The sequence below is a fragment of the Penicillium soppii genome (genome assembly GCF_028829465.1).
Source record: "Penicillium soppii strain IBT 18220 chromosome Unknown utg000006l, whole genome shotgun sequence".
Lineage (NCBI taxonomy): Eukaryota > Fungi > Ascomycota > Eurotiomycetes > Eurotiales > Aspergillaceae > Penicillium > Penicillium soppii.
In genome coordinates this window covers 3637885-3661341 of record NW_026643236.1, presented here as the reverse complement: position 1 = coordinate 3661341, position 23457 = coordinate 3637885, and the positions used below count along the sequence as shown (strand labels likewise).

General features: G+C 48.4%; 7 protein-coding genes across 7 annotated transcripts; 5 read left to right on the top strand and 2 right to left on the bottom strand.

Annotated features, from left to right (window-relative positions):
- Nucleotides 1–1197: 1197 nt before the first annotated feature.
- Nucleotides 1198–3657, top strand: N7529_008761 (ABC transporter ATP-binding protein; the record flags this gene model as incomplete). Its single annotated transcript, XM_057244288.1, has 1 exon — nt 1198–3657. The coding sequence occupies one exon, from the start codon at nt 1198–1200 to the stop codon at nt 3655–3657; it is 2460 nt and encodes an 819-aa protein (XP_057095826.1).
- Nucleotides 3658–5722: 2065 nt separating this feature from the next.
- N7529_008760 (uncharacterized protein) lies at nt 5723–6046 on the top strand (the record flags this gene model as incomplete). Its single annotated transcript, XM_057244287.1, has 1 exon — nt 5723–6046. One exon carries the CDS (start codon nt 5723–5725, stop codon nt 6044–6046), a length of 324 nt encoding a protein of 107 aa, XP_057095825.1.
- Nucleotides 6047–6947: 901 nt separating this feature from the next.
- N7529_008759 (leucine-rich repeat domain-containing protein) lies at nt 6948–8513 on the top strand (the record flags this gene model as incomplete). Its single annotated transcript, XM_057244286.1, has 2 exons — nt 6948–7522; nt 7586–8513. The coding sequence occupies 2 exons, from the start codon at nt 6948–6950 to the stop codon at nt 8511–8513; spliced, it is 1503 nt and encodes a 500-aa protein (XP_057095824.1).
- Nucleotides 8514–8982: 469 nt separating this feature from the next.
- On the top strand, nt 8983–9944 carry N7529_008758 (uncharacterized protein; the record flags this gene model as incomplete). Its single annotated transcript, XM_057244285.1, has 2 exons — nt 8983–9490; nt 9553–9944. The coding sequence occupies 2 exons, from the start codon at nt 8983–8985 to the stop codon at nt 9942–9944; spliced, it is 900 nt and encodes a 299-aa protein (XP_057095823.1).
- Nucleotides 9945–10501: 557 nt separating this feature from the next.
- On the bottom strand, nt 10502–13200 carry N7529_008757 (PA and RING finger domain protein; the record flags this gene model as incomplete). Its single annotated transcript, XM_057244284.1, has 2 exons — nt 10502–10844; nt 10898–13200. 2 exons carry the CDS (start codon nt 13198–13200, stop codon nt 10502–10504), a joined length of 2646 nt encoding a protein of 881 aa, XP_057095822.1.
- Nucleotides 13201–14847: 1647 nt separating this feature from the next.
- On the top strand, nt 14848–16076 carry N7529_008756 (uncharacterized protein; the record flags this gene model as incomplete). The annotated part of the gene is made up of 3 exons (XM_057244283.1): nt 14848–14923; nt 14977–15510; nt 15568–16076. The coding sequence occupies 3 exons, from the start codon at nt 14848–14850 to the stop codon at nt 16074–16076; spliced, it is 1119 nt and encodes a 372-aa protein (XP_057095821.1).
- A 1661-nt stretch (nt 16077–17737) lies between these two features.
- On the bottom strand, nt 17738–22280 carry N7529_008755 (ubiquitin-binding TORC1 subunit KOG1; the record flags this gene model as incomplete). Its single annotated transcript, XM_057244282.1, has 6 exons — nt 17738–17927; nt 17982–18319; nt 18385–18706; nt 18762–19012; nt 19066–21759; nt 21825–22280. 6 exons carry the CDS (start codon nt 22278–22280, stop codon nt 17738–17740), a joined length of 4251 nt encoding a protein of 1416 aa, XP_057095820.1.
- Between the last annotated feature and the right edge of the window lie 1177 nt (nt 22281–23457).

Genomic DNA, 23457 nt, shown 5'->3' with positions numbered 1-23457 from the left:
CCTTCGAAGAAGGCCTCCGTCGCGAAGGCTGTTTGAGTTAGCTGCCGTGCGGTGAAGACCAAGGATATTGCTAGTATGCTCGCAATACTGATCCAAGAACACGGATTGCAGTAGCTCTGTAAATGAGGCCCCCAGAAGCTCAACATAATAGCCGACTGGATCATGGTGACTTTGACTGTTTCATAGCCAACGTCAACGGTCAACTGGCTTTGGTGTAGTTATGTTTCCCGTGCCTCAAATCTAGAGTCGAAACCAGAATTAAAGATATGTAATGATTTTGTGGACCGATAAAGCTCCAGGGCTGTCTAGTTAGTTCAGGTGTCAGCTGTGGGGCCCAACAAAAATCTGGGGTTGACCTTTACCATCCAATGTGCTTTCAAAGCACCTATTATCCCGTCATGAATAACAGAAACTGTGCTAGACTACATGCAAGATACACAATCTCAAGATGTTCCTTTTATCAGAATCGACTTAGTTGTATGTCCAAGAGCAACTTGTGTGAACACTACACTTCTGGGCCCCAGGCCTCGATCCCCAGAATTCCCGCGACTTGCATATATGTACATACGAGGTCGGTGACTGCGCATGGCTGATGTTAATTTGCATTGATACGCACATGCAGGGTTCAATGACACATTTCTGTTCTTCGATTTCAAGGTTCGTGTGTCAACATATGATGTGGCAGTGAAGCCCACTGCATATCGGTGCAAGTTGCGGTCGCCTGATTATCTCCAACCCACTCAAGTTGGTGTTGGTCAGATAATATTGTCAGGGATCATATGGAGGCATCATAAAATAGATTTCGTTGCTCCTCAAATGAGTCACCGAAAGCACAGTCCGCTTCTATCGGTGTCGCATGTGGTTATACTCACAACCAATCAAAAAAGTTGGACAACTCAATTTTACGGTGTAGACGGCTGGATTCTGTTTTGATCTGCAGATTTTCGCAATACTGAAAGCCTTTTGGTCCAGACCAACAAAATTCACTGTTCCTTGACAGCGCTAATATTTGCCCAGCCCCCTTGACACGACAATTGCGCTGCCTTGTCCAATAGGAAGCTAATATGGGCAAGGCTTTTGAAAGATATAAGGTGAGGCTCAACTGTTCTAATAATATAAAGAGCCACATTCAAGGCACCACATCACAGTGGCGATGCAAAGTCTCTTCGTCAGTCTCTCTGTTCCACCCTATCCATCATGGCTACGCAGCTAGCCTCTTGGGCTCTTCACTATAGCTGCAGTCTGGTGGCCAGTCTCTTTGCTGTGACTTGCTTTTTTGTCAACGATAAACCCGCAAAGAAACCAACAAAGAAAAAGAGAAAAGCGATTCGCAACAAGCACCAAGTTCGAGTTCAGCTCGTCCTAACTGCGTTGATCGTTCTCACATATGTCAGTCAAATTGCTCTGATTATTGCCACCCAGGATCTGGACCGTTCCCAGCCGTTCCTCATGCATATGACCTCTCTGGCCGCCGTATGGACAGCGGTGTGGTTCCGACAACAACAAGTCCCCAAGTATGCATTGGCAGGAGCCTCCTCGGTGACCGCTGCTTTCGAAGTTCCACTCCTTGCGCTCTCCTTGTGTCACAGACCGACACACTGGGTGCCAATCGCACAGATTACCATTTCATCGGTTCGGCTGTTACTGCTTACTTTTGTGGCAGCTGCCATCTTATTGGAAATCAGGCAGTTATGGGAAATCAGGCAGCTGAAGAAAAATACTTCGGAAGAATCGCGCCCCTTTCTGAATAGGAACCACACCACTTATGGTGCAACCAATGGCGACGACCTAAATAACAGCAGTGGCAGCGAGAGCGAGACCGATGCAGCCAAGCCTATGACTGCTAGCGAAAAGCGGGCCAAAAAGCGCGATGAACAGCTGCAGACATTCAGGGATTGGTTGAAGTATATCAAAAGCTTTAAGATCATTCTGCCCTATCTGATTCCCAGAAATGACCGCAAAGTGCAGCTTTGTATTGCTGTAAGCGTGGCTTGCCTGGCGGTCGAGAGGGTTCTTAACGTCGCAATTCCCCAGCAGCTGGCAAATATTACCAACAGCATCTTTTCTCGCGAAACTCCCTATGCTTCATTGGTAAAATGGGGCTTCTTGAAGCTCCTCAACAGTGAATCTGGAGTGGGTTTGATTCAGACGTTGGTCAAAATTCCGATAAGACAGTTCGCTAATCGCCAGATTAAAAATGCTGCCTTCCGCCATGTGATGAGCCTATCAATGGACTACCACATTGAGAAAGACTCGGCAGAAGTGATGAAGTCGATTGACCAGGGTGAATCGATGCAAAATTTGCTAGAAATGCTTGTTCTAGACATCATCCCGACAATATTAGACTTGTTCATCGCATGCTTCATTTTTAACATGAAATTCGGCACCTACACTTCTCTGCTGGTGGTGCTTGCGGCGACTGCGTATGTTTCGGCGGAGGTCAAGACCTCGAACTGGAACTCGGAGAAACAGCGTGAAAAAACACAGGCCCAGCGTGACGAGACTCGCATCATGCATCAGGCCGTACAGGGCTGGCAGACCGTCACATACTTCAATCAACATTCACAAGAGAAAGACAGATTCAAAGAAGCAGTCGCTAAGAGACAGAAGGCAAGTGCCATTTGGAGTCGACGCCGAGCATTCGGAAGGGCACTCACGGAGACAATCAAGCCAATCGCATATGTCTGTTTGGCTTCTCTCATCGTGCGCGAAGTCTCCATGAAACGTATCTTGCCGGGAGACTTTGTCTTTTTTATCCAGTACTGGAGTTTAATCCTTATGCCTCTGGCGTGGCTCTCTGCGCAGTATCGCTATCTGGTCTCTAATTTAATCAGTGCCGAAAGCCTGCGCGACTTGTTCCAATCAAAGCCCAGTGTTACAGATAAAGAGAATGCCGTGGAGCTAGAATGTGGAGCCGGTCGTGTTGCTTTTCATAATGTTGAATTTGCCTATGATCCCAGGCTAAAAACCCTCAATAACATTGACTTCTCTATTGAGCCAGGAACGACAGTGGCTTTGGTGGGAATGACGGGGTCCGGAAAGACCACGATCCTTCGACTTCTTCTCCGCCTCTACGATGTCACCGGCGGTCGAGTTGAGATCGATGGCCAGGACATTCGCGATGTAACCCTCGGCTCGTTGCGGCGGGCCATTGGCGTCGTCCCACAGGACCCCATTCTTTTTAACGCGACGGTCATGGAGAACCTGAAGTATGCTCGGCCCGGGGCTTCGGATGAAGAAGTTTACGAGGCATGCCGCGCTGCCGCAATTCATGACAAGATTGAAAAGTTTGTGGATCAATACAACACTAAAGTCGGAGAGCAAGGTGTGAAGCTGTCCGGTGGCGAGCTACAGCGGATAGCCATCGCTAGGGTGTTCCTGACACGGTCTCCGATTCTTCTGTTGGACGAAGCAACGAGCGCTGTAGACTCAACCACGGAATCAGAAATCCAGGTTGCCTTGGACCGGTTGAGAGCTAAGCGTACTACAATTGTCATTGCGCATCGACTCTCTACTATCGTCAACTCAGATCTCATCATCGTTCTGCATGAGGGTCAGGTTCTGGAGAGTGGGTCACATCAGGAGCTGCTGACGAAGAAGGATGGGAGCTATTATAAGCTCTGGCATAATCAGTTTGGGAACAACACGAAAATCTAAGCCCGCCTTGTAGGTGACTATAAAGAAGACCAAGTTGTGAGGGCAGGTCAAAGCAACTTTTCTTGGTTATTTCCTTATACAATCCGGGAACGACATTTTTTTGCAGTATCTAGAGCGCCGAGAAGCTTCTGCTCATGAATATATATCTTACAGCCACACGCAAAAAGAAAATGTACAACGCCCGAGAGATGTACACATAGTTCGCAATTGAAATCAGCCGAGAGTACGAAAAGCCTCCATATCATGTAAATGGACGAATACGAGGTAGATAGGAATCGAATAATAATGCAGCATCAAAGTGTCGCTAGTTTGTCTAGACGTAATGTAGAACAAGCTCCCAAGCCAAGGCAATGCCAGGTGCATGAGAACAAACTAGGTACATAGGTATCAATTTAAGAATTCCAAGCTTGTAAGATATGTAGACTTATTCTAGACATGCATCCCTCGTGAAAAAACGTAAGCGGCGCACGCGGATTTGGCCAACACGTTGTCAGGCCTCTTTCCCAATCTCTGGAGCCCTACGGAGTCCTAGGGTAGTAAATTACGATATTGTCCTGTTGACCCACAAAACATTGAACGTTAGATCTTGTTGTCAAGCGCCGACTTATTATTATTTTCTCCTGTACAGAGTAGGGCTAATCTGACCCAACAAAAGCAAAGAGGTCAGCACTAAGCCAGAAAGAGACGACGGGCAATGAAGTAACCGACATGTAACCACTCCGTATAACTAGTCAGGTACAATAATTTTAATTTCGATCGACCACTTGATCTACAAACTCATCACATAAGGAGCCCAAAGAGTTCAAAGAAGTCCAAAGAGTCCAAAGGGTCCAGAATTGCTAAAGAGACCCAAACTCGACACCACATTTAGTAGGCCTGAGCGGTGATCATTAGTAACTTTCTGTTCCTGAATAGAACCACGGGTCTCCGATCCATGGACAAATTATTTTTTTCTTCCTTTTTTATTATCTCGGCTAATACTATCCTATACTGAACTCCTCCGTAGTAATGAAATCTGTTGTATTACAAAGGAATTCCAAGTATTAAAGAAGTATTAATAATAAAGACTGTTTCCGAGAGAACAATGCTTCGTATCACACACCTGGGCAGCAAGTCATAGCCGAGAATCGGGGTTCCTGCGCATGACGCCAGGGGTCCGGAACCGACGGAAATCTGCGAGGGTGTGATACAATGATGCCCGGTGAAAATCGTCATCTAGGGCAAATTAGGACAAATTAGGTGGTAAAAAAAATCTAAAGACGCTTTTGGATTCATAGACCGAGAGAATGATTTCGCCAGTGAATTCTAATCCAGACCAAGCTAGCTAGTTAAGGGCCAAGTATACCTACAGTGGCTGTATAGGATTTTCAGGGCGAAGAGTTCTCGTATTGTATTCTACTCCTTCCCTTGTCAAGTGAAGGGAAAGATTTCAAAAGGTTTCAGAGATTGACATTGACCCTAGATCATTCCCAATAAAACAAAGAATAAGATTCACCTTGTACCCCTGGCGTCAGAGTCTGTGCGGGTAGACCCTTCGTGTTCCTGAATCCTTGGCGACTTAGTGAAATTTAGGGCTTCGGGAAATTCATAGTTCAATCTTAGATGGAACCCCTTTCTGCCAATCGCGGACCTGGATTTGACTTAAAAATCAATATTAATATAAAGAAAAAATAATAAAAAATTGAAAAGAACCAAACAAACGGCGCCACAGGGCTCCTTTGAGAAAACAATTTGCCCTTTCCCCAGGTTCAAGGCTCGTTATTTAGCCTTGGGCATGCCACACCCTGTTAATTTTTCCCTTTCCTCTCTCCTTAGGCACTTTACACTCTTTTCACTCGCCCCCAGTCACTCGTTTATACACCTGTCCGAGCAGCGCTCCCCACGATCATTATACTCTTTCTCGACTTTGACTCATTTTTCAAAAGTCGAAACATATCTCAAACACACTTGTCTCGTAGTCGTTCGAGCCGTACAGCCATCTGCAGACTTCGCGCGCGCAAACTGATCGTTTTGCTCACTCATCTCATTCTCATCTATCTTCACTTTTGACTCAATCTCAATCGCAATGAAGTTCACTACTCTCATCACCTCTCTCTGTCTGGCGCTGGCCCCGCTTGCCGCCGCCACAGAGACCCTCACTACTATGACCTCTACGACCACCATCACCAAGACTCTGGTCCGGGTTAATTCTGTGACACCTACTCCAAGCTCTAGCATGACCACCATGCCTGCTTCTTCTACCTCTACCCCACTGTCCAAGACAGCTTCTACCACCTCGGCCATCGCTGCCGCTACCTCGACCGGTGCTGCCGCCCACGTTGGCGCGGGCATGCCCGCTGCCTTGGCAGCCGCCGGTTATATCGCTGTGATTGTGGGCCAGGCCCTGTAATCGCATATGCGACGCGACTTTGACAAGGCGCCATATGCGCAGGCAACGATCATGAACTGGGTCCATTGACAAGACTCGCCTATTCATACTGCGCAATTGATCCTTGTCCGACCTCGCCAGCCGTTCATCTTCAGCAGAGCCGGGATCTTTATATTCTTTATTTTTCTCTTTTATACTTTCAACCTTTTTATTCCTCTCGGTTTCTGAAGAACCCACTTGAGAGAGGAAACGGCTTTACGCTTTTCCAAATACCCCCTTATTCTTTTCTTTCACGACTTTGTGGACCGATACGAGTTGATGTTGTTCTCTTCTCCAAACCCTGTTGATTCGATTCGTCTGTCCATATTTACTTTTGTGGGTGACGAGCTGTTATATAACAGCTTATAATGACGGTGGCTTATCACGGTTTTCTAGCTTGGATAAGTCACCTTTAGGTCATCCATAGAATATAGACACTTTTTTTTTTCTCTCGAATGTCATCCAGACTCATGTGCTATATGTACTATATTGTTGTAAAAAAGTAGAGAAGATCATGACGATCCATTCCAGTGGAGATGTCAGCCGTGGGCTCCGGGGTCAACTGATGCCCGTGCGCCCACGCGTGTTTGATCTGATCTGATCTTATCTTTTGCTTCTTTTTTCCCCTTGTGTACATATATGATGAATCACAGCGAAAAAGATAAAAATCAGGTCAATTGATATCTATCGCCTGGACAGATCAGGTCTTATCTTGTCCATCGCGCCATAAGCGCGTTTGTTGACACCCGCTGTTATCTATCGCGGGTCTCCACAACCGCGTCGCGCATTTACTCCGCTCGAACGTCGGATGAAAAATACAGTGTACCTGATTAAAGGCAGGGGAGTCGAAAACAAGTGAATCACCCGAATCAGTCATTAAATCATGGACAGCGAGATACCCCTCCCTCCGCCACGGCGAATGCGGTACCGCTCGCCCGCAAATCCCTCAAGCACCGCCTCGTCACTCAATCGCACGCGACGACTGTCGCGATTCGATGACTGTTCTAGCCAACCATCCAGCGATCCCGCGCTATTCTCGAGTGATGATATCCCGGCCTCTGGGCTAGAGAATTATCACGCGACCACGCCGGGCTCGGGTCGCAAACGACGGTATCGCGGGACCTGGTGGGGTGAGCAAGTGTTGGACCCGAAGCGCAAAAGGGCAGGTTTCAAGGACAAGAGGAATGCTGACAGTGGTGTGTGGATGGGGAGTGATGAGTCCGGAGCTGAGTCGCTTTTGCCGTCCGAGGATGGTTCGGCATGGGGGGAGGACTTGCGCAAGTCCGTGTTGGATTCGAAGAAGGCAGCAAGCTCAACTTCTTTGGTAGTCGATAGCGAGAGTGCTCCTGTGCATATGCGCGGGGTGTTCAGGGGAATTGAGGAATCAGTGGAGCATCGATATGCGCGCAAGGTCGTCAATGATTGCCTTGAGAAAGGACATGAGAGCATTGATCTGGGGTAGGTGCTTTCATCCCATCTATCTAGCTTGTTTTTAGGTCCTGACCCATGTCTCCCATACAGTGACTTTCATATGCGAACGCTCCCACCGGGTCTATTGCGACCTCTGCAGCATCTCACTAAACTTCCATCCGTCAATGAAGCCCCGGTCTGTGAGGATGTATTCACGTCCCTCCAGCCATTCCTCAGCATCTATCTTCCTAACAACTCCCTGTCAACCCTTCACAACGATTTATTCGAGCTCAGCAACCTCAAGGTTCTCAGTCTGCGGAACAACAAGCTGACCGAGATCCCGTCTACAATTCGCAGACTGACAGCATTGCAAGTAATGAATCTTTCCGTCAACCGACTGACCTACCTTCCCTGGGAGCTTCTCAGGCTCATGCAGCAGGGTGAACTGAAGCACCTCACGGTACGGCCAAACCCATTCCTCCCAATCGAGGAAGCCCAAATTGCAGAATGGCACCACCCCAGCAATAAATATGCCGAAAATGAGAAAGACTCTTCCGGCCCGCTTCAGTCCAAAAACGACAATTCCCTCGAGGAGGTCTGGAGTCCCATTCACGTCGCCACAGGCCCCACAACGCTCCTAAACATGGAAGGTAACTCCATGGGAGAAAGCCTATGCCCAAACACACTCATGCAAACTGGGGCATCTGTAAACAACGCCCCGTCCCTACGAGAAGTTGCCCTTCGCGCAGTGAGCAAACTGCCTTATCTTGAGCAAGCCACCGACGAAGAATTGGCCGAGTACCCCGCGATGATTGTGCCTCTTCTGCGACAAGCGAAAGAGGTCCGGATTGCAGGCGGTCAACCCTGCTCTGTGTGTCAGCGCGAGTATGTGGTTCCCCGCACCAAATGGATGGAGTGGTGGGACTTTACCCCTTGTGAGAACGGGATGAAGATGCCTCGTTGCCCTGGCGAGAAGCTTCGACCTTTGCCTTTCCAGCGGTTTGGTTGTAGCCTGGCATGTGTGCCGAGATCGCGTTGACTGTGGCTTTACTGTGTTTGGGTGGATTGATTATCGGACTTTTCGGGATTCACTTTGTATCTATTTGGCTTGTATGTTTATATAGAATATGGCTATGGGGCTTGTATAGTTGCTAGCAGCAGTCCCTGCAAATCATGAAGCTGCATGTACTACCATCTTCTCAACCAGCCTATCAGCTGTGCATGCTTCCATTGCCCCATGACACCGGAGTTAAACCAACGCACCGATGATGGAGTAACAGTACCCCAACTTAAGGCTCGAAGAGGAAGAACGCGCACAGACCACCTTAACTCCGTACCCCTAAGTCCATCTTCTCCAATGAAGCAAAAAGACTAGGGTATATATCATGTAGGCTCCCAGGGGGTATAAAAGCCCATGTAGGACTCCTGCATTTATGTGTGTCTAACACCCACAGGCCAATCCAAACCGGATCTCAGACCTTATTTATCCTTAAATAAATCAACAAACCATGGCAGCTCCTACACCAACCTTCACCAAGCCCAACCGCCCATTAACCTGGCTGATAACCGGCTGCTCCTCCGGCCTAGGCTTATCCTTAGCACGTGCCGCGCAATCCAACCACCATATCGTAATCGCAACATCTCGCCAACCCTCCCGAACCCCCGAGCTGGTAACGGAGATAACGCAAAACGGCGGCGAATGGCATCCTCTGGATGTGAACAGTCTCACTGCTGCTTCTGAGCTACTATTGAAGCTCAAGACCGCCGGCCATAAGATCGATATCCTGGTCAACAACGCAGGGTACGCTATTCTTGGTGCCGTGGAGCAGATCTCGGACGAAGAGCTGCGCAGGCAGATGGAGACGGTGTATTTTGGCCCGAGTCGGCTGATCCGTGCTTTTGTACCGGGCATGCGGGAGAGGCGGTTTGGAGTTGTAGTCAATATTAGCTCTGGGGCTGGACTGGAGGGGAGGGAGGGTATGGGTGCCTATGCTGCGGCGAAGACTGCTATGGATGGTGTTTTCTATTCCTCTTCCCATTATACTTGACTGCCGTCCTTGCTAACAAGTCTTTGGTAGGCTTATCCAGAGTTCTCGCGAAAGAAGTCGCCCCCTTCAACGTCCGGCTCCTGACAGTGTGGCTAGGCGTGTTCAACACGTCATTCGGGACTGGCTGCCTCACACCCGAAAGCGCTTTGCCCGAGGATTATAGTGGCTCTGTTGTTTCCCAGACATTGGAGAGCATCCATACAGGAAAACTTGTTCTGGATGGCGACAAGGATAAAGCAGCCAAGGCGATCTATGAGGTTGTCGTTGGCGAGGGGGTTGGCACTGGACGTGAGGGTGAGCGATTTTTGCCTTTGGGTCGAGATATGATCCCTCGCGTTGAGCTGGTCCGCAACCAGCTTGTTCATTCGCTTGAAGTTTTTAGAGATCTCGCTGGTAACGTATATATTGATCGGGAACAATGAGGTTGAAGGGGTCTTGGATATCGTGAGCTGGTTATTTGCTCCGGTCAGCGTGTGCTTACATTGTTTAATCTGGCTCTACATCTCGAAGAATCAATTTGTATCATTTTTGACAAACGCACATATTTTCCAAGCTTGATGTCGACGAGTTTGGAAGGTTGCCTTTATGAATAAATGCATAATGAGTGTGCCGGCAGTAATCTGATAGACAGCACTTTTAGGGCGATAGGATGATTGAGAACGAGATTGTCATGGCATAGAAATAGTGCTAGAAAGCCAAGACTCGTTGATGGAGCATTGGTGTCTCCAAGTTCAATGAGCAAAAATTTTTAACGATTGACCCGCGGTATATCCTAGCCGCTTCAACAATGCTCGCAGGCACTTTACAACCGCCCAGCACGCCGAGGTGTTTTCACCCAACGCCAAGCAGATTCAAGTCATAAGGAATTTCAAAACGATCGCTAATACAGCATGCTTCAATACAAGGAGAGCAAATCCCAGGGACGGAGTGAGGAGGGGAATAGTGAAAAACAAAAAAAGGAGTGGAAAGAATATGAAAGTTAGCGGTTGCGGTCCGCACGAGCCTGGTGCCAAATGGTATCGCCGCTGAGGGCAGAAAAGCTCAGAGTAGCTAGGTTTCTCCAGCTTGACTGTGGTGCAGAATTCGCGTGGTCATCAAGTAGTCCTGCAGTTTGCTCAGTGTCAGAAGGGTCATCGTTGACACCTTCGATCAGTACCGGTGCAGAGGAAGCGCCAGCCCGCGAGATGGACTCGGCGGAGTGGATATCATCGCTGGACTGCGCATGATTCCCTGGGTCTCCTGGCTGGCAGCGAGTCATGGAGCGAACAACATCGCCCTTGCAGATTGGACAGGTCCGTCGACGAGTAGTCAACCAAGGGGTACTAAATAAGTTAGTGAACATGTAGGTACAGGAATATATATTGCTATCACTTACATGCATTCTGCGTGGAACTCATGGCCACATGGCAAGCTCATGACCCGGCTTTGACCATCGATATATTCCTCAAGGCAGACGACACACTCGACCTGTCTTCCCGTATATTTGCGTCGCCACAAGGTGGAGCCAGCCTGTAGGCTGCATTTCTCTTCTTTAGGCAGAGTAGACGAGTCCATTATAGTGCCACCAACTGTCTGTGAACGCGATCTGTTTGACCGGGAACCAGTCGGCCGGCTTTCATTACTGAGAAGCGGGGAAGTCGGTGACACAGGACCGGGACTCGAGGGACGTGTTGAGTTAGAGGATGAGGAGGAAGTGGACGCAATGGTGTGGTAGGTCCGTACAGGAAGTCGTTCAATGACCGACTTCGGCGCGCGCCATCGGCGCCGTCTGATTCGAGACCGGAGCAGCAAAAGGGCGTATACAACCGTCAACGTGAGCAATGGAGAGACAACAAGAACCAATAGGGTATCGAAGAAGGGACTGGTAGACATGCTGGTGGGTGTCATTGTGACCCAGAGACCTTCGTGTTCGGAAGACTCCACATTGGTCCGGTCCGGAGTGATGGGGCTACTTTGCACCTCCAGGTTTGTTGCGATATTTTTCTGAAGCGAGGGGAGCGAAGAAGGCCGGGAATCCTGCTTTGCATCGTTTCCCCAGCTGAAGTGACTCGAGAACCAGCCCTTATCGGAAGATTTGTTCTTCGCTTGAGCTTCGACGGATTCTTTCTCCGAGCCCTTGGCACCCTTGTCGTGAGAAGCGGCACCAGACCTGTCAATGCTTTGATATTCTCCACTTCCAGGTGTGATGCTGCCACCTTGCATGGTATTAAACAAGGAAGCGTCTTTGTCCGCACTGCCAGTCTTGGAGGAGTCCTTGCCTGTCACAGAAGTGCTAGGTGTTGGGGGCGTGCTGCTTTTGGCAGGCATCAAATCGGGGTCTCTCCAATCCTGAACTCCAATGACAAAGTCATCTTCGTCAAAGCTATCAGGAGACATGTCGGCCCGGTGACTGTCAAAAGTCACGTCCACCTTGCCCTGAGCACGACGATTGGTATCTGCTCTTTTCCCCGGGTTCATTTCGCTATCATCCCACGAACCGAAGTTAATCCAGTCAATGTTACCGCTGCTCGGCGGGCGGCGGCTGTCTTCTAGATGACCCGAGCCTCCGTTTTTGTTGCACAGTCCGAAGAACGAGCCTATGGTACGCCAGAATCCATCATTGGAATGAGAGGGAGCTGCAGGCTTCTCCTTTGCAGCCGAATGACTACTGACTGTCGGGCTTGGAGTAGCTGGTGACGTTGTGCTAGTCACAACTCGTTCTTTATCAGCCTGGCCTGCCGGTTTTGCCTGAGATGACTTCAGTACGTCTCCCAAGCTTGCAGTTCCTCCAGCATGTCCAGGTATCAGCGACGATAGAAGGTGGGCGGTAGTGTGCGAGGTAAACAATGCTGGGATCGAAACGTTTGATGTATCACCTCGGGCATACATGGTGACCAAGTTTCCACCCCGAGTATCATCACCAACGATCAAGGCGACCCCTCCTCGCCGTTGAGCCCACTTGACCTTCTCCAAAAAGCCGCACCCACCCCGACTCAAGAGCACTACTTTGCCTTGGATTTCGGCGGTTTCCTGTAGGGATTGAATATCGGCATGCGCGGAAGGCTTGTTTTGGACATAATCTCCATACTTTTGGCTCATCCCGGGGCTTGAAGCGCCAGATTCGGGCAGTGGGTGGTGCAGATGGTCATCAGTGCCATCGTTGGTCAAGAGCGGGGTGGTGGTATCATCTCGATCGCTCGCTGATGTGGTATCGGCCTGCGATACCGACCGTTGGCGTTGGGGCGACGGATCATTCACTGTGTTACCTCCGGAGAGACCGGAACTCTGCTCCAGGCTTCTAGAGGATTTTTCTTGTTTCTTTTGATTGGTGCCATCACCCCAGCCGGGAATATCAGAGCAGCCTAGTTCTCCTTCCACGCCGGCGGCCATCCCTCCTTCGCCGAATCCACTTCCCACCCATAGCTGTCCACTTAGTCCCTTTGTCGGTAGGAGTGGGCCAAATGCTGCAGGTCGGGCGAGGAAGAAGGTTGAGTTGTCATCGGTGAGACTGATAATGGCCGACGGTGGAAAAAGCGAGGAGGGTATGTTAAAAGAAAATAAAGCATGTAGCCCAGTCGTTCGACCAGCGAGCGTATTGGGTGTTGCTACTTTAGGCGATGTAAGCGCAGAGAAGAAGGTGAGGAGAATCGGAAAGAAGATTAGGCAGAAGAGAACGATGATTAGGCGTGGCGGTCGCATGTCTTCGGGTAGGTGTTGTTTATCACTTTGGAAGATGAGAGGTTTAATCGGAAGTCGAGCCGCGACAGATATCAAGTGGATCAAGTGAGGGATTGACGATACCAGTGGATCCGTTGTACCACAGTACTTTGGATGGGCTCTTTATGAGCAATCCAACGGTTAGCGGCAAGTGATCAAACAGCAACTCATTGAGCACAACGCATAGCTCCACGGCTGAATAAAGAATACCGCAGTAAACAGCCAGCGCAAGTTCACAAGAAGACGAAAGCGAACGAGGGAAGGCAGGGAATGAAGTCGGTCAGGCGGAGAAGGGGAGGTGAACGCATGATGCGGATAACCGGGTGGCATGCCCGCTCCAAGTGTCATGTGTTGGAGGCCTGAGGCAATATTATGGCCTTGGTGCCTTGAATCACCTGACCATTTTACAATATTACATTGTAGGACTTGCACGGTTAAGACGAGAGCAGAAAGAAAAGTGATGTTGGTCGATGATGTAGTAAACTAGTCTCGATCATGAGTATCTTGATCTTCTGAGAACAACTCAGTAGAGCGATATAGAGGATTCAATGGCAGATCCCACCAAAATTGCAAGAATTAAGAGCAGAACAGCTTTTCCTTAGCAATACACAAAAACAGCCAAAACCAGATGTACTATTGCTAGCTACTATATTTTGCTTGTCACCCAACTTTCGCAATATGTCACATAGATTTGCTAATGTGGTTTTTGACTCTCATTCAAGCCTACTGTACCTTGTAGGTACAGTGCCGATCATGTCATCATTGCTAGGCAACTACAAATCTAAAATCACATATTTGTTTTCTCAATGATATTTCGATTGACAGTTGAGCCACACCTTGCTCCATTGATATTCTAGAATATCCATGGATGTATGACCATATATGTCAATGATATACAATGGATAGATCAAGGAGCAAATTAAATATCAAAAAATCAAATATATTTTTGGAAATCGATAAGGCTAGACTCCACTAGCCATGTGTGGACCGGTGGGGCAAATATGACGTATATCTCGATCTTACTTTATTGAGCTCCTTAACCTTGGAAGTATTCGATAGTTGCTACATATGTGTATATTATAGAATCACTTGGAATTTGTATATATAGCTATCTATGATGTGACTTGTCTGATGTGAATAGTGATCCTTTTGATTTAACTTAGCTTCAATTAAACGGTGTGTCCAATTGTGGACGTCTTACATGACACTGGGAAACCCACTTAAGCTGAAACAACTGGTCGCACAGCTCAAGTCTGGCTCAGTGGCGTTATTAATTTTGATGCAGATCCAGGACATGACGATGAATGACACCCATAGCTCTTTATTTTCTAGCCAAGAATACTGTTGTGATGGAAAACCCGTTTGGAACGTCATGGCCATTGTAAAAAAGCCATAATCAAAACACTCCATCCATGTTTTTATGATGGTAATATTCGTATACACCCCCGCGTTATGGCGTCACTATGTATCTAGAAGTAACGATCTATTGGTGGTCTGATCAAGACAAACATCGACAAGACATATAAAAACTCAGAGATGACTTCTCTTTCCCAATTATTTTCTACACACAATCTACAATCAAATCATAACAATTCATTCAATTCCCATTCACATTCACATCTTCTAATTATGTCGAGCATTATCAACAAGGTCAAGGACGCCGTTAGCGGCCACCATGGGGACACTCATGACTCCAAGACATCTGGTTCGTATCATCTACTCATTCAAAACATTATAAACTAACGATTTTATGTGTAGGTACCCATGATACACATGGATCCTCCCACAACACCCACAACGCCAAGGACAACGTTCCTGGTCAATACACATCTACTGGTGCAGGATCTAACACCTACGGTTCTTCCACTGGGCCTGAAAGCTACAATACCGGTGGCTTCAACTCTGGCGCTCCTGGCACCCACCATGGCTCATCCACCACAGCAGGAACTGGATATGGCTCTGGCGTTGGCGTTGGCGGTGGCTTGGGCTCAGGTTCAGGTTATGAGACTGGAACCCACGGCTCATCAACTGGAGCTGGTCCCTACAGCACTGGTGCTAACAACACCTACGGATCTTCCACCACGGGCACTGGTATTGGTGGCCACAGCTCTGGTATTCACCATGACTCCCGTACCGGCCCTATCGGTGCTGGTTCCAATACTTACGGATCGGAGCCGGTAGGCGGATACGGCTCAAGCAACACTGGAACCTATGGCTCCAGCAACATCAATGCAGGCCCTCACGACTCCAAGTTGGCTAACAAGCTTGACCCCCGCGTCGACAGTGATCTTGGTAAGTAAAAGCTTTCCTTTAAGCTTTGAAAGAGTGTAACCTGACATTTTCTTGAAGACAACCGTGGAAAGCATGGAACCAGTGGATCTCAATTTTCCAGTGGTGGTGCCTTTGACTCCAACCCGAACACGGCCTCCACCGGTTACGGCTCTGGAAACCCCATCTCTGGAAGTGACAACTTCGGCAGCTCCACTGGCCACTCCGCTGGCCACTCCACCGGCTACGGTTCCAACCCCATCTCCGGTAGTGATACCTACGGCTCTACTGGCCGCACCACTGGTGGACTCTCCAACAACCCAATCAGCGGTAGTGACAACTATGGAGGCTCTACACACGGCCACGGCCCCGGCCACAACACGTCTGGTTTGCACAACACCCATGGCCTTGATAGCCGCACCGGCGAGCAGGGTTTCGGTGGAAACACAACCGGTGGTAGCAGCTACAATGAGAACACCTCGAAGACTGGCAAGACCACCGGTCCTCACAGCTCTGACCTCTTGAACAAGCTGGACCCCAGAGTCGACGAGAAGAGCAACCCCATCAGCAACCAGCGCAGTGGTTACTAGGCTAATTACGAGTTATGTTTATACGAAATTTCCCCCGCCTGTTTTCCTAGCTTTTAATTAGTTTATCATGAAGATCTCAAATTTTTATGTTCAATTTCTGTCTTTTCAACATACCATACTATGTCTAAGAATCCAATGCCGTATACGCAGATTGCTAATTGAAACAAACTTCATCCTTTCAGTATACACATAAGATGAGAAAGCCATCATAGCCCCCTTATCATAGGTCTCCATCAGTCCAACTTCCGAATAAATTTTGCAGGGACCCCACCAAAGAGACATCCAGGTCTAACATCGTGTGTAACTACAGACCCTGCCGCAATCGTTGAACCCGCTCCAATGTGTACGCCGTCTAAGATGGTAACCCTCGCACCGATCCAGCAGTCCGACTCTATAGTTATCGGGCGAGCAAAAGACGTGCCAATCGCTGCCCTCCGATCCCCCGAGGCTGTCTGGTGCGTACCCGTGCAAATACAAACACCTGGACCAACGAGGACACGATCACCAATTTTAATGAGTGCGTTATCATAGAGCGAAACCCTGCTGACTGTGAGACTTATGCGGAATTGATCTCGAGCAACAATGCAAACGCGGCGTACTCACTCGCGATTTATGTAAACGTTGTCCCCCATGAAAACATTACAACCCCATCCAACGAAGAATGGTGGCTCAATACTGGCACCCTCCCCAAGTTGGCCAAGCAAGTTCTTGGCTACAGTCATGCGCCGTTCTTTTAATGACATTAACGTGCTGCCGTCTGGAATGCTAAGGTCGTTGAATTCATTGAGCTTCTTCAATGTTTGGAGTTTATATTCCTGAAGTTCTGTCGAACGAGACGTCGAGAAGCTATGCATCTGTCAACTCGGATGCATCTTCATAGTGAGAGACAAAAAAACAAACTCCATTCCACTAATCATCCTCTCATATTCGTCACACCAAGGCAGTGGAATGTGACTTGCTTTGAGCTCTGATATCATCGATGGGCTTTTTGCTGAGGATGACATGGCGGGTTTAGTATGGGAATACGTAGGTAGTAGATGCATGGATGGTTCTTTGAAAATTCGACCTTATAGGAAAGTCGGGAAACAGAGTATTGGAAGGGTTAAGCTTGTGCACGGTCATCTCGGCAGTTCTCTTTGCGGGGTAGCTACCGTGGCAGGCAATAAGCATACAATGTACTTGATAACGAATTCGTTTCACGATACATGAACCGTACAAGGTAATGTCAGAAATATATATTTGCTAGTGTCACTGTATGAATTAGTCCATATTTCACTCCGATATTGTACATGGGTGTGCATTTGAGCAGCTATAATTAGAGACTCTATTGTCTATACGGAGGGTAATCAATACTAATGTACTTCGACGAGATATTAGGTTTGACGTGGGAAAACCACCAGAAACAAACTGCATGGACCTGAAAACACCTAAACAAGTTCACGGGTCAAAATTACTGGATAGTAGAGCAAACCGAATAAGCGAAGCCAATGCAATATTAAATATAAAGTCGACCAAGTCAATAGTCAATCAATTGCCAACGCCGTTAAAATTGTTCATTGGGTATGCAGGTGCATATTACAGAAAAGAAAATATTAAGACAAGAGAAAGGAGAACACACAAGCGCCAACACACGTGTCATGAACTTCATAGCTGGATTAGGATTAGCAGGACACGAGATTGACATGGTGATCATTCAACGCCGCACAGGCAAGCACAGTCCGGTGAGGATGGAAGGCTGTGCCGGCGATCGGGGATGATCGGTTATGATGAAGGAAGCTCGAGTACGGCTCAAATGTGGATAGGTATGTACCATCCACGTTGAAAGTCTTGACTTCGTGGCGATTGGTTCCCCTATGATTTGTTAGCTCGGTGTGAAACACAAGGAAATAAATTGGATCAACATACATGCTGAAAACTGGAGCGTGTTCGTGGACACTCAAGGTTCGCAGTGTGTCTTTGGTAGCATATATGGTAGAGATAGGACTGTCCATGCGGAGATCCCACAGTCGAACCTCGCCATTGCGGCCACCTGAAATCAATTCACGCAATCCGCCGCGTTGCATATGGACATTGGTGATCCATTGCTTATGCTCACGCCAAACCTTGACCATAGATGTGGTTGGCTTCAAGCGCTGGTCGAAGACTCGAACTGCACCATCACCAAAACCTGCAACGAAAATGTTGCCTGCTACTTGGTCGGATGTCAACGAAGTGATGCAGGAGCCAGATCGCGCGGGAATGTCCTGCAATCAATGTTGGTAAGTTCAACCTCAAATAAAATCAAAAGAAGCCTTACATTTGTACACACTTCGGTCGCAGCATTCCAGACACGAATGACCTTTACATCTCCTGCAACAAGAGCTTTGCCTTGACCTTGCTGCCAATCAAGCACAAGTCCTGCGTTGCGGTTGCTTGGGATCAGTTCAGGGAGCGCCCTGAAAGCCGTGACCACCTCGATGTCATTATTGGTTTCGTAGTGGCGGAAGAGCTTAATTACACCATCAGAAGAGCCAGTCATTAGGAGTGCCTGGTCGTCCTCGTTAATGTATCGAATTTCGTTGATTTTAGATCCGGCCGGGTTCCCGTTTGAGAATTGGTTGAGGCGCTTGTGGCTCTGCCAGTCCCAGATTCTACAAAATTGAAGGTTAGAAGATATCATGCATAGATGACGCAGTCAGAACGTACGCAATAGTATCCCGATCATCTGCAACCGCAAGATGGTCTTCAAATTGATGGAAGCACATCTTGTGAGGCTGGCTACTGTTGGACAGTAGAGCAACGGAATTATCCCACCGGCTCGCTCCAGCCTTCGCCTTGAGGGGTTGGGTCTCGGCAATGATCCTTTCATTGCGGCCGCGTCTCCAAAGACGTTGGTTGTAGTCCGAGCTACCCGGCTCATCCGGCTCGTTGGGCTTCATCTGGGGCTCCCGGAAATACTTGACGAACGACGGTTAGTATATGTGCATGATAATGAGTGTTGAACAGTTACCTCAGTAGACCAGTCAAGGAATCTGCTCTTCAAAGGGATGACCGGCACAACGTCGAATCCCTTGGGCTCAAAACCTCGGGATGTTGGAACAGGAGCTTGGTGGTATGTTGTCGCAGGCGCAACATGATCATTGACCTCTGGGGGTCGAGTCCATTCAATAGGGGCTCGACCGCGAGGGGTGATCGGCATACGGCTTGTTGAAGGTGAAGGGGGGTTTGAGGAGTCAGATGATGGGTCTCCTGCCGCCGAGTTACCAAAGGCGAGGTTTTTCAAAGAGGCAGCGACGCTGGCGGTTCGCTTGAAGCCCATTGAAAGATAACCTTCTTGCCTTGAGGTTGCAGCAGCAGATGTGGGTGGTGTTGAAGGGGGAGCGGTCTTCTTTGCTTCGTTTCGCTCATGAGATTGGACTTGGGATAAGCCTGTGATTTTCAAAATCTCTTTTTGAAGCTTGTTGGTTATGAATGCCATGGGGGACTCCAGCAAAGCCAAATGGATGTAATCGACAACCACAGCGGCATCCTGGGCGATATCAGGGTGAGGGTCAACCGAAAGAGCTAAAAGCTGCTTCCAAATGGCCCCGAAGGTGGTGTTACGGGAAAGCTGGGGTTGGTTGGAGCCAGAGCCTCCGGCCTGGGAGGTCTCGCCCTCGAAGCGTTGATGCAGAGACCGTTTTTCTTCCTGGAGTTCCTCGAAAGCCGCGACCAGGAACTTATTCTGGTGGCGTCTGACGAATGTCGACAAAAAGACAAGCAGCTCTTTCCTCACGACCACACTACCATCAGCAGACATCGGCAAGACCGCCAGGGCTAAAGTCTCCTCGATTTGTGCCACTTGATCGGTCAGATCAGGGATTCCCAGGAACGTGGTGACAGCGTGCAGCATGGCGGCGCGAACTTCAGGCACAGGGTCAAAATTCAACTCGCACAGTCTCGCAGGAGCCGCACATCGGATGCCCATCCATTTTGCTTCGGGGAAATCGCACCAGAGCATACTGAGACAAAGGCATGACCATTGACGAAGTAAAGGGTTTTCTACATCGCTGAGATGCCTGAGACACGAGTCAAACAGCTCCCCAGAGAGGCAAACATTCTGGCCCTGCGGGTAGTTCTTGCAAAATATAGAGACTATAAAGGCACACATGGCACGATGTTCGCTGGCATTTCCAACAGGAATAGGAGAAGTAGGGTTCAGGATTGAAATGAAATAGTGAATTCCGTTGTCTTTGAGCAAATCGTTTTGTACCGTGTGGTCGACTGCCATAATTCTGGCCCAAATGAATACCATAACGGGCTTCAGTTCTTGGGCTGCTGACTGCAGCAGCTTAACAACATAAGGGAAAATGCCAATACTAAGCGCAAGGTGGACGGCCCAAGGGCCAAGGTCCAAAAATTTGCTCAATAGAATTAAAGCCCGCAGCCGATGTGCTTGACTCAACAGAACCTGTAAGACAATGGGAAGCTGGTCTGGAGGGTTTCTTTCTGTGGGGCCAGACGAGAGATAAACTTCAAAGGCAGTGAGTTGCTCAGCGAAGAATGTTGAATGTTGGTATTCATACAGCCGACGCCCTTCTTCCTGATCAATCAGAGCTGGGAGCTGGGACAGTACCATCTCGACTGCAAGATCCCAGCTTTTCCATAGTGGGTGGTGGTGTGTTTCAGGGAGTTCCGGTGAAGAGATTGGATGGCATTTGTACGTGCGCATGATGCGCTCGCTGAGCAAGAAGTTGCGGAAGAGAGCAGCTACCATCAGATCCTGCCGAAAGAGTTTCTTAAACAACGCCCGTGGCAAGGTGTTCCACGCGATAGTATCAGTGATGGCAGTGAATATCCAGTTCAATTCTCCCAAAGGACTACGGCGATCTTGGAGCCGACCGGGTACCCGAAAATCGTCAATAGATATGTCTGTCCTGAGAGGATTCTGCAATATGAAGAATCGCAACGCGATTTCAATCGGCGTTGTCAGGCAGCAGGTGAATAAGTCGGCAGGGAGATCCGGGTTGGTGGGTAGAGATTCTGCCTTCTGGCAAGCAGCGAGTATGATACAATCACCATAATTTTGAACGATGGCATTCGGGTCTCTTTTCTTGGCTTCGACATTCTCTTTCTCGTGCTTCTCGACAAAAGTGTGGAAATTTTGAACGATGTTGCCTGCATGTGACACATCAAAGACGAAAAGACTAGGCCCGGCCAACCAAGATTGCAGATCATACAGTGGGACTGGAATGTACTGGGTGTAATTCTTGTTGAAGACCCAGATTTCGCCTGATTGAGTTGGCAATGGTACTCCGTGTCCATTGTAATGCAGGAGGACTCGCTCATCCTTGGCATTTCGGCGAAGGGAGATGCAGAATTTCTTGGTCTCATCAACTGATGGATCGAGATACTGCTTGTACCTAGTCCGGAGACTCAGAGTCTCGTATTGCTCCTGCAGCTTCTTGCCGATTTGCTCCATTATCTTGTTTTGGCCACCGCCCGTGGTCGAAGTGGGATCCACCCAGCATTCAAGCTTGGACGTTGGGTTTGTCTTGACAACGTCAGGAGGGTCGACACCGATATTCAGACAGATCGCCAATGCCGCAGAGACGGTCTTGAGGCGATCTTTCATGCGCCAGTCCTGACTGGGCCAGCTGCCGACCGGATCTCGAGGAATGCCGTTTGTTTCATGACGCTTTTCGGTGAAGTACATGTAGAAATTCTATGCCCAGCGGGTAGTCATGTTAGCCTCGGAAGAGATTCACAAGAACAGGTGGTTGCGCTCACCGAATGCAAGATCTTGAGATATTCGCTGGAAGTATATTCCTCCTGCCACCCATGTCGCATAGCGAAGTCTTCATCGTCATCGCCTGCTGCTTTATCAAAAGTTATCCGGCTTGGGCCATAGTCGCTCTTGGCCCTTTTTAACATGGCCGGTCGGCTGCTCTCAGATCTCCGAGGTGAGGGGCGGCGAGGTGGAGCATCTCCGATTGCAATATTCTCCCCGGAGGAACTTGTTGGTCTTGCTGGTGGTGTGAGGGTAGGCTGCCTGTGTTCAACCGTGGTGAGAGAACGATGGTGCCCAGCCAACGGGGCTGGAGATCTATCGCGGGCGGGGATCGTAGTTTCTAAATCAGGACCAAACGCAACGCGGACAGATTTATTCGGATTTCGACGCGAGGCTGTCGACCCGTTGGTCGTTTGTTGCGAGCTTGGTTCCATTTCGGTGGTGGGATCTCTCATGTTGTATTTTGGTTCATTGTGTTACGCGAGATTGGGAGAGTTAGAGAAATGCCGAGACAAGTGTCAAGGTAAGTGAGAGTTTCCTGTTGGCCAAACGATTGAAAACCACTGCTTCGAAATGGTGGTGAGAATCCAGTTATTACCGAATGAAGCTGGACCAAAGATTTGATGATGAAATAGTTAGGACAACCGAGAACTTGGCCGGATCTGGAGTGAACCGGACAGGTCTCAATTTGCGACTGTTCTGGAGAAATTCCAGGAGCGCTCGGAGAGCTCAGTACACAGCCTATGGATTCTGAGGCAAAGAGCTAACGTCCTGGTCTAGCTAGTGGATGCAGTTCGACAGGCGAGACTCCGATGCTCCAACGTCGGAATATAGATATTCCAGGTTCGGCAGATATTCCGAAGTCTTCCCCACGGATTATTCATGTCTTGGCATTTCCAAGGTTGGAAGTATACAACCTTGGGTATTATCATTGTGACTTTGAAAAGTCCAATCAGTAATTGAACTTTATTTGAAGTATTTATGACGCTGCCACTTGATTAGGCAGTCTAACATAATAAAACATCTCGTTATATGCTTGATATATAATGTACGGAGTGGTTGGACCTAATTGATATTTACAACGTACTATATCGGTTACATCATTGGAGTGCAGGAAGCCCAACATCCCCACTTGGGCACAATGTTGCAATCTGTTCTTGTAATTTGAAGGGGAGAATGAGCATGTGAATTCAATGTCTTAGACAGCTTTTGTGGGTGTTCGTGATGTACAAAAAAAGGTCTCACTGATGAAGGCACAGAAACAGCAGAATAACAGAACAACAGATAAATCAGACACGTCAATTTTCTAGTAAGACACAGCAAACAAATGAATGGCACAGATGGCGTTTATCCAATGATAATGGACTTTTGTAAAGCAAATTATAAGATTGCCCATCCCTTGACAAGACCTCGGGAAACGGGAAAGAGAGATCGGCCAAATTCTTATGATAGGGGGCATTATCATTTCTAAAATTCGAGGTATTGAACAGAGCTTTTTTTAATACATACATGTATATTTATTGTACAAATGAAAGCTCTTTAAAGTTTGCCAGATCAATTATATATATGTACATATTTCTCTATTTCCAATATTGTACATTGCAGACGCAGTCAAAAAGTGTTATACTTTCT